General features: G+C 41.0%; 1 protein-coding gene across 8 annotated transcripts in view; it reads left to right on the top strand.

Annotated features, from left to right (window-relative positions):
- Positions 1-16,955, top strand: part of LOC128252227 (uncharacterized) — a 69,536-nt gene that overhangs the window by 46,822 nt on the left and 5,759 nt on the right. For 7 of the 8 annotated variants that reach the window (XM_052979802.1, XM_052979795.1, XM_052979821.1 and 4 more), the window contains 6 exons: positions 5,368-5,455; positions 8,151-8,226; positions 8,641-8,737; positions 13,342-13,531; positions 14,316-14,708; positions 16,205-16,358. In XM_052979802.1, coding sequence (XP_052835762.1) covers positions 5,368-5,455; positions 8,151-8,226; positions 8,641-8,737; positions 13,342-13,531; positions 14,316-14,708; positions 16,205-16,358 — 998 coding nt within the window. Of the gene's footprint in view, positions 1-5,367; positions 5,456-8,150; positions 8,227-8,640; positions 8,738-13,341; positions 13,532-14,315; positions 14,709-16,204; positions 16,359-16,955 lie in introns of those variants that run through there. The other variant, XM_052979854.1, reaches the window with a different exon arrangement.

The following is a 16,955-nucleotide window of genomic DNA, read 5'->3' as shown; positions in this document are numbered from 1 at the left end:
AGGGCTTTGGCGTCGTCTAATGGCGACAACGAGACACCCGGTTGGAATTCCTTAAAGAGAAGCCAGCGTTTCATTAGCGAGTCAAGTTGATTGGCTTTCGAGTTTGCTGCACAAATAGAAACAGGCAGGCAAAGTGGCAGCTGCATTGCTTGAACGTAATCAGGACGAAATTAAAGCGCAAAGTTTGCTTTAAGTTGACTCGTGCAGCGGCCAACGCTAATTAGATTTTTTAGTTCCACTTAGCAGCAGAAGGCCAGGGTCCATTGGTCCAAAGCCTGCTTTCTTCGCCAGCATTTCATGCAAATGAATGAAATTAAAAGCACATTATACTTTATAATGCGTCCTGATTTGCCCCAAGCAAATTTAATTTAAAGATTTGCCAAGCTACATCCATATATATGTGTACAAGTATTGGGGCTTAGGCAGGTCCCTAGATAGCCGCAATGCCAAATTGTGGGCATAAGTGACTTTCGAGAGGACATAAACGCGGCTGGGACCCCATTGATTGGGTTGCCTTGATCAAAGTCATAAGTCAGCGGCATACAAATCTCCATGTAAATATCCTTTCACAGTTGAGTTGTCCTTTTCGGACATGGACACGGACACGGACACCGACGTCCCGGGATGGCACAGCACGTCTAAGCAACTGGATTATTAACATTTCAATATAATTTGTGGGCCGGCCCCTCTGGTTCATATATTCTCGGGATGATGGGTATGGGTATGGGTTTGCTTAACTTTTCCTGCTGACGTCTGAGAAAATTAACGCGCCTCAGGCCTTTGATCCTTTTTTTTTGTTGTGCGAGTGTATATGTTGGTGTATTCCGTATTTGCTTACATATTCATCAATTTTCGGGTTAAGTTGTGGGCGGGTTCCGGGTTGGGTTTGACCCTATAAAACATAGTATATGCGTATATATACCATTTCGGTTGCTGGGCGGCCAGCACGTTTTGCGGTTGCTGGCGTCAAATTGTTTTGCTTGTTTGGGGCTTTCACTGTCACAGCGGGATGGTATCAGTGCGTAGTCGGTCAGTTGGTGGTTTTTCGACCGGCGCGTCAGCTAAACGCTTTTAGCTTTAATGCACTGCCCACTTAGTCCCGGCGAGTTCATAATTGCCATTACGCATACGCCGTGTGGTCGGCTACACAAAGCGAATTGCCAAATGAGATTGCTTGCAATGGGCCGGCCGGTCGGATCGGGTCAATAAAACATTAGGGACACATACATCTTGGCAAGGCCGTTTCGGAGTCAGAGTTTCGCTACTCCCAAGGGGCAGATCAGCCATCGAGCCATCCAGCCAACCACATCCTGCCCGGATTCGTGTCCTCGATGGGGTTGCGTGTAATTAAGCGCTGCAGCTTATGTAAGACAAACAGGAAATAAGGTTTAGCACAAACGCATAAATAACAACGGCAAATCAGTAAACCAAGGCAGCCCAACAGGCAGTGGGTAACATAAATAAAGGCATACAAACAATGAAAGCGGATAACATAAAATTTACAACAACTAAAGCCAACAAAACACTGGCAAGACAAGGCGTAAAAGTGGATAGTTATGCACTGGCAGGAAAATTAAGTAGGCGTTGTGACAAAAGGGGGCTTGAATTAACTCATATAAAATAACAAAGTTATTTTCGAATGCCAAGGGACAGTGTATGAAGGCAAAAAATATTTTTAATTTAAGCTTTAATAAAAATCGGGAGGACATACATAGTTATAACTTAGTTATGTTAATTTGTTTTACAACTTTTACCAAATTAAAAAATAATTTTTTTTAATATGCCTTTTACAAAAAGACACATACAAATACTAATATATTAAAAGCAAGGTTTTAACAAGTACTTGGTTTTTCTTAGACAGGACTTAATTTTATTGTTATTTTGTTACATTTTGTTTTGTTTAATTTTGTATAACAAAAAGAAGGGCGACCTTTCCTCATTTTCGCTTAGTGCTTTGTAGTTCCGCACACATGTACACTTGTGTACACCCTGAGTAGCTTCCGTCTTTAATCAAATGGTACAAGGGGGCGTGACAGGCGGCTCTGCTGACACACTTAGTCCAAAAGACGACTCACAATTCCCTATGCTCAATCCCAAAACCCCGCAATCCGCAATCCCCGCCAGCTGAACTGAATCACCTGGTAGCTCAGTACTTTGCTAACGCTTCGGCACAGAAAGACAGAAGGGCACAGGAAGTCGAGGCGAGCGGAAAGGGACAGGTGCGTCCTTCTCGGCAAATATACAAAACACTTGTAACTGCTAGCAAGGATTTATGATTAATTTATGTGCACGTGTGTGTGTGTTTGATTGTGAGTGTAAGACTACGACAACGACAACGAGAACGAGAACGGGGCGACTGTAACGATGGCAAAAACTTAATTAACTCATTACATACGCACCGTTTTAATCAGCAAACGAGCCGACACGGAAGCGAGCGAAAGAAATGAAAAGCTGCCAGCACGCTTGACATGCTGACACCGGGGGGCGTCTGTCGAAAGGGGGCGTGGCCGATGGAGAGACCTGCCAATCGAGCCCTCAGCTCAGTGCAAATTTAAAGCGGCCTTTGACTGCAATTAGTGGCTGCCTCGTTTGTCTGTCTCGCGCACTTTCCAGCCGACAAATGTATCTCACGAATACGTTCGAGTATAACGTTGCGTGCCAGGCTTTTCCCCATTTTTTTTTTTCGCCCCCCATTTGCCATTTGCCATTTCCCTTTGAGCCGAGTGCAAAGGGGCGAAAGCAATAACCTGAGAGCCGCCAGAGCGAACCTCAACGATTGATTTACAATAACCCCAACTACTCGAGCTGAGCCGAGTCAAGTTGCCTCAATGTGCTAAGCCGAGCTCTGCTCCGCAACTGCGATTACAATGGGCTCATTAACGGTGGCGTATACGCAATTTCCAATTAAATAAAAAGTGGCCACGCACACACAAACAGAAAGCACTGGGGGAAAAGGCGGAAGTTAAACTGACACATAACGTTACATTATTATGCTCTTGAATAATATGCATACAATTTCGTAGTCTAGAAATAAATATGAATTTATGAATAATTTTGTATCTCAGTTTGGCTTGCCATATCTTAGTGGAAAAGCCATCGCACTTTCTTAGACTAAATGTGAAACTGCATTTAAATAACATGTTAACTTAAATGCTGAAAGATGTTTTTTTAAAAGACTATTAAATTTTTCCAAAATTTATATATTTAGTTTAGCATGTAAAGTTTGCCATCTCATCAGGTAGCTGCAACTAAATACAGTTTGCTTCTCGAAAAACATTTCCTTGTTTGAAAACTTTGCAGCTTTCTTAGCCTAATTATGTAAGTTTTTCTCAGTGCCCATCCTTCGTATATTTGTAAACGTAAACACGCAGAGATTTACTCGTTTGGTTTGTGTTTTTAAAAGGCCAACAGGCCGCAGTCAGAACGATTCTACTTACTCAGTCCGCCTTCCCCTCACCTCCCCTCGTCCTGACTTTTCTCCATCAGTTCCGCCGGCTCTGGGAAATTCCTTTTAATATTTATTTAACACAAAAGCTTTCCGCATTTCGCATTTTGCCTTCGCTGCGGCCGCGACGACAACGTTGCCGTTAATTTTTCGCTTTGCTTTTCATTTTCGCAAAATTACCGGAAATGTTAATTTCTGCACGTGCAGCAGACAAGGCCGTTAAATGTGGGGGGGGATGGTGGAATGGTGGGTGGTTCTTGGCCACGCCCATCGGCGTTGTCAGCCTCGAATGTTGTCGTCGTCGTCGACGTCGTCGTCATTGGGCCCCAGCTGAATAGTGCTAATTATTTAGGGTAAGAATTCTCTGTGTGTGTGTGTGTGTGAGTGTGTTTGTGTGTGTGTAAATGGGGTGGGGCTTTAGGGTTGACCCCCGAAAAAAGCCCCCTCATTGCATTGGCCCTTAACCCATTACCACCCCACGTGCGTCGCTGTGCTGGCTTTGCCTTTTGGCAAGTCTTGGCTGAGCTGGGCTCAAACGAACTGAGCTGACACAAGAGCGCACGAAGGACAACCTGAGGCACCTAAAAAGCCACCCAAGAACCACCCCCCCTAGGATTTCCCATTCGTCTCCGTTCCCTCGCATTCGCTACTTTTTTCTGTGCCAAAGAGACAAAGCACACAAAAATAATAATAAATGATTGCGATTCGTGCGAGTGTGGGTGTGGGTGTGTTTGTTTTGCATGTGTGTTTCTTATTGTATCGGTGTACACTCTAAATATTTTTAAGGAACTTAGTTTAATTTATTTACCCATATAAGCATTGAAACATTATTTTAGCTTCTAAGGAAATAATTATAAGTTTGTACTGGCCTTTAATAAGCTGGATCAACTTATAAAACTATAAAAAAAAACATTTTTCATTAGTCATATTTGAAGAATTTAAAAATTTGTTAAACTAAATTAAACTAAGCAGTACGGGTGACCTATAATTGAAATACAAACCATTAACGGAAATTTCAAATGTTTAAATGTTTTTCAACAAAAATGATAAAAAACAAAACCAATTCATTATCTTTTAAATATCTTAATTTAATATATCAAACTCTTTTTTTATTTAAAGATCTAAATTGTGATAACAAGAATCTTCTAAAAAGTTCTTCTGACTCACATAAATGTTATATACAAACTAGCCAATTTCTGGTATCTAAGACCCATAACTTTTTAGAGTGGTGCAGAGGTTTTCTACGTGGGTGGTTGGGTGGTTCGGTGGTTGGGCTATCACCCACTGCACTTGTGTTTGTGCAGCATGCATGACAGCGAACGGCTTTGAGTTTGTGCATGTGTATAGAACACGATGTTTGGCCTGATGATGGGACCAGAAGATTCGAGCGTACAAAGTTTACTTAGATGAATGGGTTAATTAGTATTAATGGGGACGTTCTTCAGGGGGCGAGTGGGCGGGTGGGCAGTATAGCACAAACGATACGCAGTTGGCAAAGTTTTCCGCGACGTTTCTGAAGAACTAATGCAGAGTTGTCGGTTGAAGACTCAGCAACTCTCTTTGAACCCATCAATCTGTGCCGCTCCTTTGTGATTTCAATTAACTTATCTCTGCTTATGCAGCATAAAATTATATATGAAAAACTTTTCCCACCCTGCCTTTTATATCCTTTTTTTTTCTTTTTTGTGAATATGCATTAAAGAACAGCGTCAGCGTTGGCAATAAATTGCGAAATAAAAGCGCATGACTTGGGATTCTCTTTTGATTTGCGTTTTTATCTGGCGCATATTTTGTGCGATTCACGATGCGCCAGCGGCAGTGGCAGTGGCAACCCTTTCCCAAAAGTCTCTGTGAAAATCTGTGAAAATCTGCGAAAAACCCGATACTCAACTTGGCACATTCTCTCTCTTTCTTTTTTGCAGAACAATTCCACATCTTTGTCGGCGACTTGAGCTCAGAAATTGAAACTCAGCAATTGCGCGAAGCATTCACACCATTCGGCGAAATCTCGTAAGTATTAAAATGCAAATTTTCCATTTGCCAGTTAACTTGGAAATGCCATTCTACCGTTTCCCCCATTCTCTGCAGCTTTTATTTCGACTTTTCCCCCCTTGTTTCCGCGAAAATTTTCCTGTCACACATATACTCTGATTATTGGCAGGCCCGCTACTCCATAAAAAATTCATAACCGAGTGGCAAAAAATGAATTTATGCAAATGCCACTTTGGCCGAACTCTTTTCGCTGTCAGTGTATGTGTCGCCTCGAAAAGAGAGAGCGAGACAGCGGCAAGAAGCCGGGGCATTCAAATATTTAAGTTGCTATTTTTCGGCATGAAAAGGCAAAGTCACTAGCCTGCCCCCAAAACCACTTGCCACCCAAGTGCCCCAACCAATGGCTTTTCCCGTGGCAACGACAGCATCAAAAACTTGGCTTAATTAACTTCTGTTTAATCGCAAAGTTTTGAGTCAAAATGTTAGTCCGTCTCCTGGGAGGAGCTCTTCATCCACGGAACTTCTCCATCTTCTCCTGTCTTCTCCTCCACTGTTACAAAAGAAGGCCCTGCGGCGGCTTATCAAAAATTACGGCAAAGTATTTGATTTTCAGATTTGCCGCTTGTTTGAATCGCGAAACGGGCCATTCAGTCAGCCAGTCTATCAGTCTATCAGCCAATCTGCCCGACTCATCATCTCCCAGTCCCAGCCCATGGCCAATTTAAATTTTAATAACTTGAAAATGATTCTAATGACTCTGGCCTGATTGGGTTAAAGGGTTCTCTGATTCGCTAATGAGCTGGTCATGTCCTGGATCAAATTCGGCCAGAAATCACGTATTTTGGCAGGGTTGGGTGGTACTTGGGACCCTTTTTTTTAATTCAGAAAATCTGGTGTTTTATAAAAAGATCAATTTAAAAAGTTTCTATATGCATCCTAGGTAAATTAATATTATTATTAAGTTCATTTGCCAAATATAAATTTTTTAAGTTTAGATCTATTTAAATCGACAAATAAAAGAAATGCTTTGAAACCAAAGTCCATGGACCAATTTGGTTACAATTTAGAAACAAAAAAAAAACGGATTAATAAGAATTAAAAACACATGAATTCGCAAAGCTCTTAAATCTAACAAAAATTTTTAAGAAATTGTTTTATTCTATATAAGCAATTAAATATCAATTTTGAGACTTTAGATACATTTTAATGGACACATTTAGAAATGTAGAAAATTAAAAGAAATTAAAATCCAATAAATTTGAAATGCTTTTAAGTCGCACAATTTTTAAAGGAAATTGTTATATTCCTTAAAGTTATTTAGTATATATATAGAGTAAGCCTATTTACCAGGAAGAAAATCCCTGCCTGTTGACAACCGTATCGATGGCTACGCATTTCAGATTTCAGGCCTATTGAACAATCGATTGGCACCTTTGTGATATCAATCGCTGACATCATTATCGCCGTTACTCCACCGAAAACTCAGTCCACGTTGCCAGCTGATTATCTTGCCAGAATTTTGTGGTGGAGTGTGTGGGTATGGGACCGGCTTAAATAACTTTATTTCTTTGGTTTTTTCTTTGGGGCTCGGGCGAGTCGATCTGCTAGCCGACATGTCAAAACGCTTAACGCACAAAGTCAAAGTCGGACGGATTCGGTCGTGCGGCTCTCAGGGATCAAGATGTCCCCTCCTTAGGCTGTCAAAACTTTTATGCGTGCCTGGCGTTGTTTGCCCTTTTTTTTGGTGTTTTCTTGGCTTTGTTTTTTCTGGTTTTCCCGGCATTGTGTGTTGAATGGTTTTGGCATTAAGTTTTGGGCGACTCTCGGCGCAGTTTGTTTCGTTTTGTTAAATGCGCGGCGCGTGTGAATATTTAATAAGAGACCTGGCAACACACAAGCCCCAGAAGCCAAAGACCCAACATTTTACTTATAATAATCATAAAAAAAAACAAGAAAAAGAAAAAAGGAAAAAGGAAAGTTCGCCGCCGCTGTGGTTTATGCTTCATAAATGAAAAGTAAACTGCCGGACCGGGGGTAATTGCCAAAGTTTGCTGGCAGCCCGCCTTAGTGCGGTGTCGAGGCCCCAATTGTCCAAATGAGAAGTCGTACAGCCGCTGGGGGAAATCAATTTGAGCACCTTGAGTCGGAAGTTGGCCAATTGGCACAAGTGCCGGGTCACTAGTATACTCTAAGTGGTGACCAAAACGAGCAGGTCCTTTGGCCCTAGTAACTGTAATGAGTTCGATTTGTCAGGATGGGTAAATCGGGGCAAATCACAAGTCAGGAAAGCAGAAATTCATCAAAACTTTATCGTTATCTTAAAGCCCAGACTGCCTTCTTGGCTGTCCACAAATCCAAAACCAAATCCTCCCTTTGCCGCAAACTGCAAGATAAATAAAAACTTTCCAGCATGAGGTCAGATTTCTAATTTCCGAATTACAAGGGGCCACGCCCACGCCAACAAGGCAAACACAGACTGAATATATTTGAATTTTGTACTCGAACGGCAATATTTGAACACGTCGGCCAGGCGAAGTCAAGGGGAAGTCCTTCTCGGGAGATGTCTTTATTAGAAATTTGCATAAATTTTAAAGTTTGCCAGCACTTCAGTTCCGTTTAGGATGTAGAAATATTTAAAACTTGAGAAAATCTGTTCAGGACTTTAATGTTTACATTTCGTGTGTTTTCTCATTTCTTTTCACATTTTTTTCAGCGACTGTCGCGTGGTGCGCGATCCACAAACCTTGAAGTCGAAGGGCTATGGCTTTGTGTCCTTCATCAAGAAATCGGTAAGAACCGCCAGCGGCATTAGCATATTTAAGTGCATATTTATCCAGTCGTGCGCAGGCTCTTTATTTTAAATTCGGTTATGCACGGTGAAAAAATATCAGGGCATTGATCATTGCTTACGAAATCTCACCCTTTTAGCTAAGTAAAATATTAAAAATCAGTTTTAATTCTATAAAAGTTAAAATTTTTTTGAAGCATTTAATGCAATACTCTTAACATGACTAACATGTAGAGAAGCTATTACTGAACTGATTTTAAATAAAATAGCTCCTATTATTATATTATTGTTTTATAATGTATGGCTTTATCAGTTGTTTAACTTTTAAGAATGATATTTTTTCTCCGTGCCCCGTGTCCTTACTCCGGTACTGCTTGTGAATGACCGTATCTCTGTCTTCATTATCACCCCGCAGGAAGCCGAGAGCGCCATTACGGCCATGAATGGCCAGTGGCTTGGCTCCCGTTCAATTCGCACGAATTGGGCCACACGGAAACCGCCGGCGAGTAAAGGTAAGGAAATCATGAGTGTCACCCCAGTCGGCAGGCCAACGGTGTTTCCGGTGTGCGTACACTCCGGACTACGGACTACGGACTACGGACCACGGACTACGGACTCTCGACTCCGGACTTTCGACTACGGACTGCTCGAAAAGAGAGCCAGACAGTCGACGCGTCGTTCTTATTACAGGAAATTATGGCAATGAATGCCAAAGGTGGGGCCACACAGGCACAATGCCAATGCCAGGACACCGGAAAATGTGAGGCTGGGGGGGATTCAGGAAAACCGCCTGCTATTTATAAACGTCTCACAAATTTTCCGCCTGATTATGTTTTCTTAATATTTTTGTCCCTTCTTAACCGCATGCGCTTAATTTCCGTAATGGCCTGCTACCCAATTTGGTTTAAACTTTTTCAATTAGCCGACCCAGAAATATACTAGTACTGGAAAAAGAAATATGAAAGCACCGCCGTCTAGAGGCATTCAATTAGGACCGGCAAATCAATTTTCATTTAGGCCCAACGACAGACACGCCCCCCAATTTATGGCCGCCGATCGTTGTCAACCGCACAGACATCCGAGGCTCGTAACTATATACTTAGTCCGGGGCGTAATCATTATTAACAGCGGACAAACATGCGCGGGGCTTCCCTCGTTTGTCTTTCATAAATCAAAACTTAACGCATATTTGCATGTTTTAACATAATTTTTATTTGTTAGACACAAACACACCCACACATACACACACACAGAGAGAGTCGAGGCGAATCAGATAAATAAATTTTGCCAACACGAAACTATTATCATAAAAGGCCCAAACACACACACACACACACACAGAAAGAGGGTTATACAACGAATATTTGAAGGAAATAGTTGGAGTCAAGGTGGAATTTATCGTGCTGAGGCCCAAAAACTGTTGAAGGGTTTTGTTCGAAAGCGAGAGGGAGTGGAATATAATATTTTCCCTTTGCATTTATATTGTTGTCATAAAAAACGCCTATGAAAGCTTAAGCGTATTTTTATTGGTCTCATTGTTTATTTGACTGTGTCACGGTTTTGTCTGCTCTTCCACTATATTCAGTGTGCTCTAGTAAAATTACTGGGGGGAGGGGCATCCTGTAATACAAGTTATTATTAGCAATTTGACAGCGAAATTATTTTGATTTTTTGATCGGCTGAGTCGGCAGAAAAAAAAAGTGAGTATGGCGGTATTATACAGTACAATCGCTAAAGGGTTTTTATGTCCCGCTCACATATGCAAGGGTTGGAAAATGGGTAAAGCTTTTATGGCCCGCCTAGCGACTGCTGCTGCTGGCCAACTTTACGATTTGTAGCACTCAACTCATTTCGCATTTGGCATTCGCATTACTTCATGTTTTACGCAGCCACTTTGCCCGATTCTTTTGGCAATCCCAAACAAGCTGAGTAGAGTTGAGTTGAGTTGAGTTGAGTTGGTCCCGGCATTTTTATGTTTTAAGCAGGCTGCACATTTCACGTCCGTCCGCGTTTAGTGGGCCACTCATGTGTCTGCCCCATTGTTGCTAAAGATTTACGATCCGGCGCAATTGCGCATTTTACAGTTGTGACAATTTTGTCGACGCTTTGCAATTTCGTCCCCGGCTAAGAGTTTCGTTTCTCCCCAGTGCTCTAAATGGCATTTGCCGCGGCCCTTTTTTATGGTCCCTCCTACAAAAAGGGAAAGTTCTTACAAAGTTTTTACCTTTGTCAACCAGAAAACCAGAGACTAGAGCCTCTATACCAAGTGCATGGCCATAAATAAGGCCCGAAATACCTGCAAGCTCATTATGGTAATAACTTAATTAACCAGAAACAATATGCCGACGACGGCAGTGCCGCACAAAGACGACAACGATGTTGTATGACAAATTTCTTTGCCCAAACTATTTGACTTTTGACCCGGCTGTGTGGTGGTGGTTTATTGGCCAACTCGCAGCAAAAATATTTGCGAAAGTTGGAGTTACGTGAACTCGTTTGACGCAATAAATCAACATTTTATGCAGAGTTGCGCACAATTAAGTAAAAGTTTAAATGCCTGAATGCGTTCGAGCTGGGAAAAGGTAGCTAAATTTGGCTACCTATGGGTGAAGTTAAGAAAGGCAAAAAAGGTGGGTTGAAGTAAATATAGAGTTAAGAAAAGTTAAAAGTTTTACTCTTATTTGGAGAATTCAATAAAACTAAAATTGCAATTGAAAAGCTGAACATTGAAATGCGTCTTAATGTATGCAATAAAATAATTTGAACGTGAAAACCCAAAAGGTTTATGACGAAATACGTCGTAATTTTTTTCATTCTGTACTTTTAGAAACAATTAAAATTTATTTTTAAGCCCTAGCTATTTATCTTATTTTTTGTGAGATTATTATTGTTATTGCCACCGAAATTAAAAAAAGCTTTGATTAGGAATTTGTTGGTGGTAGTCAACAAGCATTCTAATTAGCACCCTGCCACGCCCCTGCGAGACGCCCCCGAGAGCATTAAAAAAAAGCCGCCCCCTTCTTAACGAGCATTTCCATGCATATTAATTACTTTTGAATTTCCACAAGTGTTGGCCACGTCCTCAAGGCTCGTGTTGCTTTTGCTGCGTGTAAAAATGTGAATTATTTATGTTAATGATTTGGTGATTATTTCATGATTTAGTTTTACATGCCTATAATTGCTCATTAAAATTTCAAATCGCCGGGAAAAACGGGAGCACCTGCTGGCGCGCCGTCGGCATTCGGCATTCGGTGTTTGCCCCGATAATGGCCCTCTGGCTGACCAGACTCCAATTACTTGTGTCTGCCCCCGCACACGGGATTGAAAAGGGAAACGGGAAATGGGAAATGGGAAATGGAAAATGGGAATGCACATGGTTTGTCGTAGACAAAAATGTGCGATAATTATGGCCACGCTGGGTAGGAAAGTGCTTTAATTTGCTGCGGACATGAAACTTGGGTCAAGTAAAGCCAAAACCCCAAGGCTGGACACGTAGGGCGTGTGCGAATATGTGAGGTTCAGCACAGCACAGCTCAGCTCGTTGGTTGCATTTTCAAAATGTAATTACACCTATTTAAAAGCGTAAAAAAGAAATTAGAGAAAACAAAAAGTGCAAATAATACGGGGGGATGAAGGTCCACACAGGCACAAGGCAAAGTGCAAATTAGTGAAACATGGCGCTGCAAAGTATGCTAGGTTTCTTGCGGAACAGGTCCTTATTTAGTTGCACTGAAAAAGAATGAAAAGAAAAGAATGTTCGAAATGGAAAAATACCCAAGGGTAGTAGCTTCAAGAAAATAAATATCAGAAACGAGAAGCCTTATGATTTTAAGTATCGAATTAAAAAAATATTTATCATTTTTGGTTTCTTCATTCCATGTTATATGTTCAATACATCATTATTTCGCAATTTTTTGAAAACTTATTTTGCAAGTGTTGTATTCCCTACTTCCGTGTGTGTGCGTGGCCAATGCGCATACATTTGTGGCGAAAGCTTTCAAAAGTATTTGCGAGCTTGTTAGTTTTCCGTGTTTCTCGGCTGCACCCTCGCCACCGAGCTTTAATTGTTGTGGCGTGTGTGTGTGTGTGTGTGTGCTGCAATCCTGTTGCATGTCATTGAGCCATATTTTTGTGTTTTCTTTGGCATGTTTGCTGCGCAGTCGAAGGCACAACAAAAGCAGAAATCCAGACAACCTGCAATGGCATTTTGGGCATGAGGGGCCAAAAGGAGGGAGAGTTAGTTGGCTGCCATTAACAGGCCATGTTAAGTAGGCATGGACTGGACCCACAAAGTCCTTGGCATGAGCTCCTCTCACATCGATCTATGCAAGTGTCATTAGGGCCATAAGCCCGGCCATAGAATGCGTGAATATGTCCCACCGAAAAACTAAACAAAGACATAAACACGCAAAGCTGACATTATTTTTAAAAGTGCAAATTTAGTTTTAACCTCAAAGGAAGTAATTAGTGTAGCTTTTGCATACAAATACGTGCATTCATGGCGCATACGGAACAACAATCAGGGCAACGACAACGACAACTACAATGGGGTTGTTTCAGATATATATACGTACATATAGAGTGGGCCGTATACATTGAGTGCAAAAAGCATGTCGACAATAAAACGGCATACGAAAAATGTATATTCACAAAATACGTATAATAAAAAATGCAATAACAACCGCAACAATTTTAAATATGCAAAGGCAACAACAAGAATGCAACGGTAAATGGTGTTGCCACCACTCAACACGCCCCCTGCTGCCCGCCCCCACAGAAATATATACATATACACATATACACACATATAGGAACAACCGCACACACACAAGCATATTGACTAAGTGCATGCGGTTATTTTAATTACCAAAACGTTGCCGAGGCTGCTCTCGTTGCGTTGTCGGTGTATTGGTACCGTTGTTGCGGGTAAATCCGTTAATTAATTTGCATATTAATCATGCAGCTGGCGAATGAAAACGGGGTCGAACAGCAAAAAACTGCAGCCCATAAATTGTCGTTCGAGGCGGCAACATTATATCGAGATCCATCACACACACTGAGTAACACTTGCCATCATCCCCTTCTTATTTCTTCTGGTTGTTTTTCCCCCCCACAGAGAACATCAAGCCGTTGACCTTCGACGAGGTCTACAATCAGAGCAGTCCCTCCAATTGCACCGTTTACGTGGGCGGCGTCAACAGCGCCCTCACCGCCCTCAGCGAGGAGGTCCTGCAGAAGACCTTCGCCCCGTTCGGCGCGATACAGGAGATCCGCGTCTTCAAGGACAAGGGATACGCCTTCGTGCGGTAAGAGCTCTTAATTGCATTTCGAGGGGCACATGATTTTACTTAATTGGGCTGCTATTGATATTATTAATTCTGAGGAATACCAGATTTCAATTGAGTTAATTAAGTGTACAAAACTATAATTGTATTACCTTTAATATGGATTTTTCAATTTAAATGAATACTACATAGTTAACTTAAAATATAACATTTTTATCTTTTGTAATATACGCTTAAAAGCTTAATAAATATAGATTTCCATTAAAACTGGGGTTTAGAATACTGAATTTTGTTAGGTGCATGTTCATGTATGATATGGAAATATGGAAATGATTTTTACCGAAATTAACAACAATCTATTATTGATAATCACATTTTATCAAATTGAATATATCTAAAAATCGGTTATTTTGAATCTATAGTCTGTGGGACTTAATTAATTTGTTTTATTATTAAGCTTACTACACTCAGAAAACAAAAATTGGTAAATTTTAATAAAAATTCTTGAACTTTAAAAACAATGATGTAATCATGGCCTTAAAGATGAGCCTTTGTTAAGTACAAAATGACACTGAAAACTACTTTATTCTGTAAGATAGTTAGTCTCTCTTTAATTTATGAATCTGTCTTAAACAGTTTTTTTGGGTGTAAGCAAACAAAAATGCTTCATGCATTCTTAACTTTATGGTACTGAGATGAAAGCCCCTCCAATTACTTTTTCATATTGTATTATTTCGGTTTTGTAATTTAATTAAATTAATAATTAATTTTGCAAATAATTAAATTTCCCCCCTTTTTCCGACAGCTTCTCCACTAAGGAGGCGGCCACCCACGCCATTGTGGGCGTGCACAATACCGAGATCAATGCGCAGCCCGTGAAGTGTTCGTGGGGCAAGGAGAGTGGTGACCCCAACAACGCGCAGACCATCGCAACCCAGGCGCTGAACAGTGCCGCCGCCGCTGCCGCCGGTTTCCCCTATGGAGTGGGCGCGGCTGCCGCCGCCGCCGCCTACGGACAGCAGCTGGCCGCCACGGGCTGCTGGTACTCGCCCACGCCCACCTATCCGGCCTCCTCGGCCACCGCTGCGGCGGTAACTCCGGCGGCGGCCAGTGCAGCCGCCGTGCAGAACCAGTTCCTGCAGGGCATCCAGGGCTACCACTTCGGCCAGTACGGCGGCTACCAGCAGGGATACATGGGGTGAGTGCGGGGGGTCGGAGGTCAATGGTTAATGGTCAGGGGTGGCCAATAACAGCCATTGTCCTGGCACTTGCGAATAATAATTTTATTAGCTTATGTGCCAGGGTAGCAAAGCCTCCCAGGGGAGTTTGGAACTACAGAGACAGAAATCTATGGCTTTAACTATGATTTAAGTGTTATTAGAAAGGATTCGGTAGGAAATAAAAATGGGAAGACTTCTGATTGTATGTAAAAAAATATTTAGATATTAGCGAACATTAAATATTAACACAAACATTGAAAATTCATTACCATGTTATAGTATTATTTAAAAATTATATTATGAAAAGTTCGATAGGATAAAAAATGGCTTAACAAGACAAAACCCTTATTCTTAAAATGAGTCTGTTTAATAAGATTGCTTAAAATATTAATATGACAAATTAAGTCAAAGTTTCTATAAATTTCCAAATTGAATTAATTAATTCGACTTATGATTCGTTTTCTAAACTATTAAAATCACAGCTGCCAAGTAAGAAATTCTATGGCATAATTATATAACTTCACTTAATAAATTCGCTTATCTATCTTTTCTTTCCGTGTGAGGACAGAAATTCAACTCATAGGTGTATGGGTACCTATTCCAACTGTGTACTTTGTGCAATGATTGAACCGCCACTGGGGATCGGCAAAAACAACAACAGACACGACACCAACAACGACAGCATGACGGATGGGTGAATTCATTTGCTAATTGCGAAAGTTTTTCATTTGCACCGTCCTCGGTCTGCGGCCGTATGAAATACATTTTCGCGTCCGTCGGGCTGTCAACATAACGTGCTATTTGCATAGCAGTCGCGTACATTTTGTTTTCCCTTTCCCCAGCTGGCATCCCTTTTGGTTTTTAAATCCCTTTGCCATCCGGCGACTGCCCGTGATAATTGTGGAGCACACCACGCTCCGGGGACTTTTCGCGGGCGGATCAGCGAACCCAGTAGTGCAGCAGTATTGCAAGGAGAAAAATCTTTCCGAAATTCACTTTTCACAAGAACATCTTAATTTTAATCTCCTCAAATGATTTGTTTTATTACTCAATGTAATGCCAATCTGAAAAATTAATTGATAATGGAATGCATTTAAAATATTAATGATATTTAAGCAAGAAATTAACGATAATAATAATTTTTGTGGGATAATACATATGTAAACTATTCATTATAAAAATAAATGAAAAAATGTTTTTCTTTAGTAACCATAATGAATTGACTATAAAATGTTTTACAAATATGAATTCCTATTAATTCTGTTTTCTAAGATAACTAAGTGTAAAATAATAAATTCTTAAAAAATTTTTAAGCTTAAATAGTGGGTAATTAATGTATTGAACACAAGTGAAACAGAAAAGATAGCTAGTTTTATTTAATTTATTCTAATTCCTAATTTTTTCGAAATTTGCCCCATAATAATGGTTTTTCTGCGTGTACTCATGTTTGGAATCTTTGCACCCCGTTTTGCAGGATGGGAGTGCAGATTCCGGCCACCTGGCAAGGCGTCACCCAGGCGCAGATCTCACCTGCCCAGCAGCTGGCAACGGGCGTGGCCGGCACCGCCATTCCGCAGGCCGCAGGTGTGGTGGCCTATCCGATTCAGCAGTTCCAAGTGAGCCCACAGGTAGGTGCCACCCACTCAAATAGAGATACAGAGTCAGATACAGATACAGATACAGATACACCACATAGATATAGACACATTGCCCGACACATTGAAACATTTTTCGTGCATCTCTCCTACGTTTGTTGAAAGTTTTGAATGTATAGTATTTTGGATTTCATTACAGTCCGCTCGATTCGATTGAATTCGATTTGATGCGATTCGATGCGATTCGATTCGATTCGACTCGTTCGGTTCGTTAGGGTGTGCGATGGGTTGTTTGCTCGGCAGCTGTGTGTGCACACTCGATATGCGTACATATTTCTGGCTGCTATCAAAATATTCCATCGCCATTCGAATGCCTTTGCCTGCTAATGTTATTCTTTTGCATTTGCAATATCGAATGTGGACAGAGACAATTGTAATCTGTCAATATGCATGCATGTTTTTGATTAAATAACATTATACAAAAGGGAGAGGGATAAAAACAATCGAACACAAAACATATTGAATATTAAAATAAACATTTTAATGATAAATATTAGTAACGAATATTTTTTTGTCTGTTTGTCCTTGCTGGTGAAATATACTTTTTTTGCATGCGTTGCTTAGTAATCT

This window comes from Drosophila gunungcola, chromosome 3R (genome assembly GCF_025200985.1).
Source record: "Drosophila gunungcola strain Sukarami chromosome 3R, Dgunungcola_SK_2, whole genome shotgun sequence".
Lineage (NCBI taxonomy): Eukaryota > Metazoa > Arthropoda > Insecta > Diptera > Drosophilidae > Drosophila > Drosophila gunungcola.
This window is presented reverse-complemented; position numbering and strand designations above follow the sequence as displayed.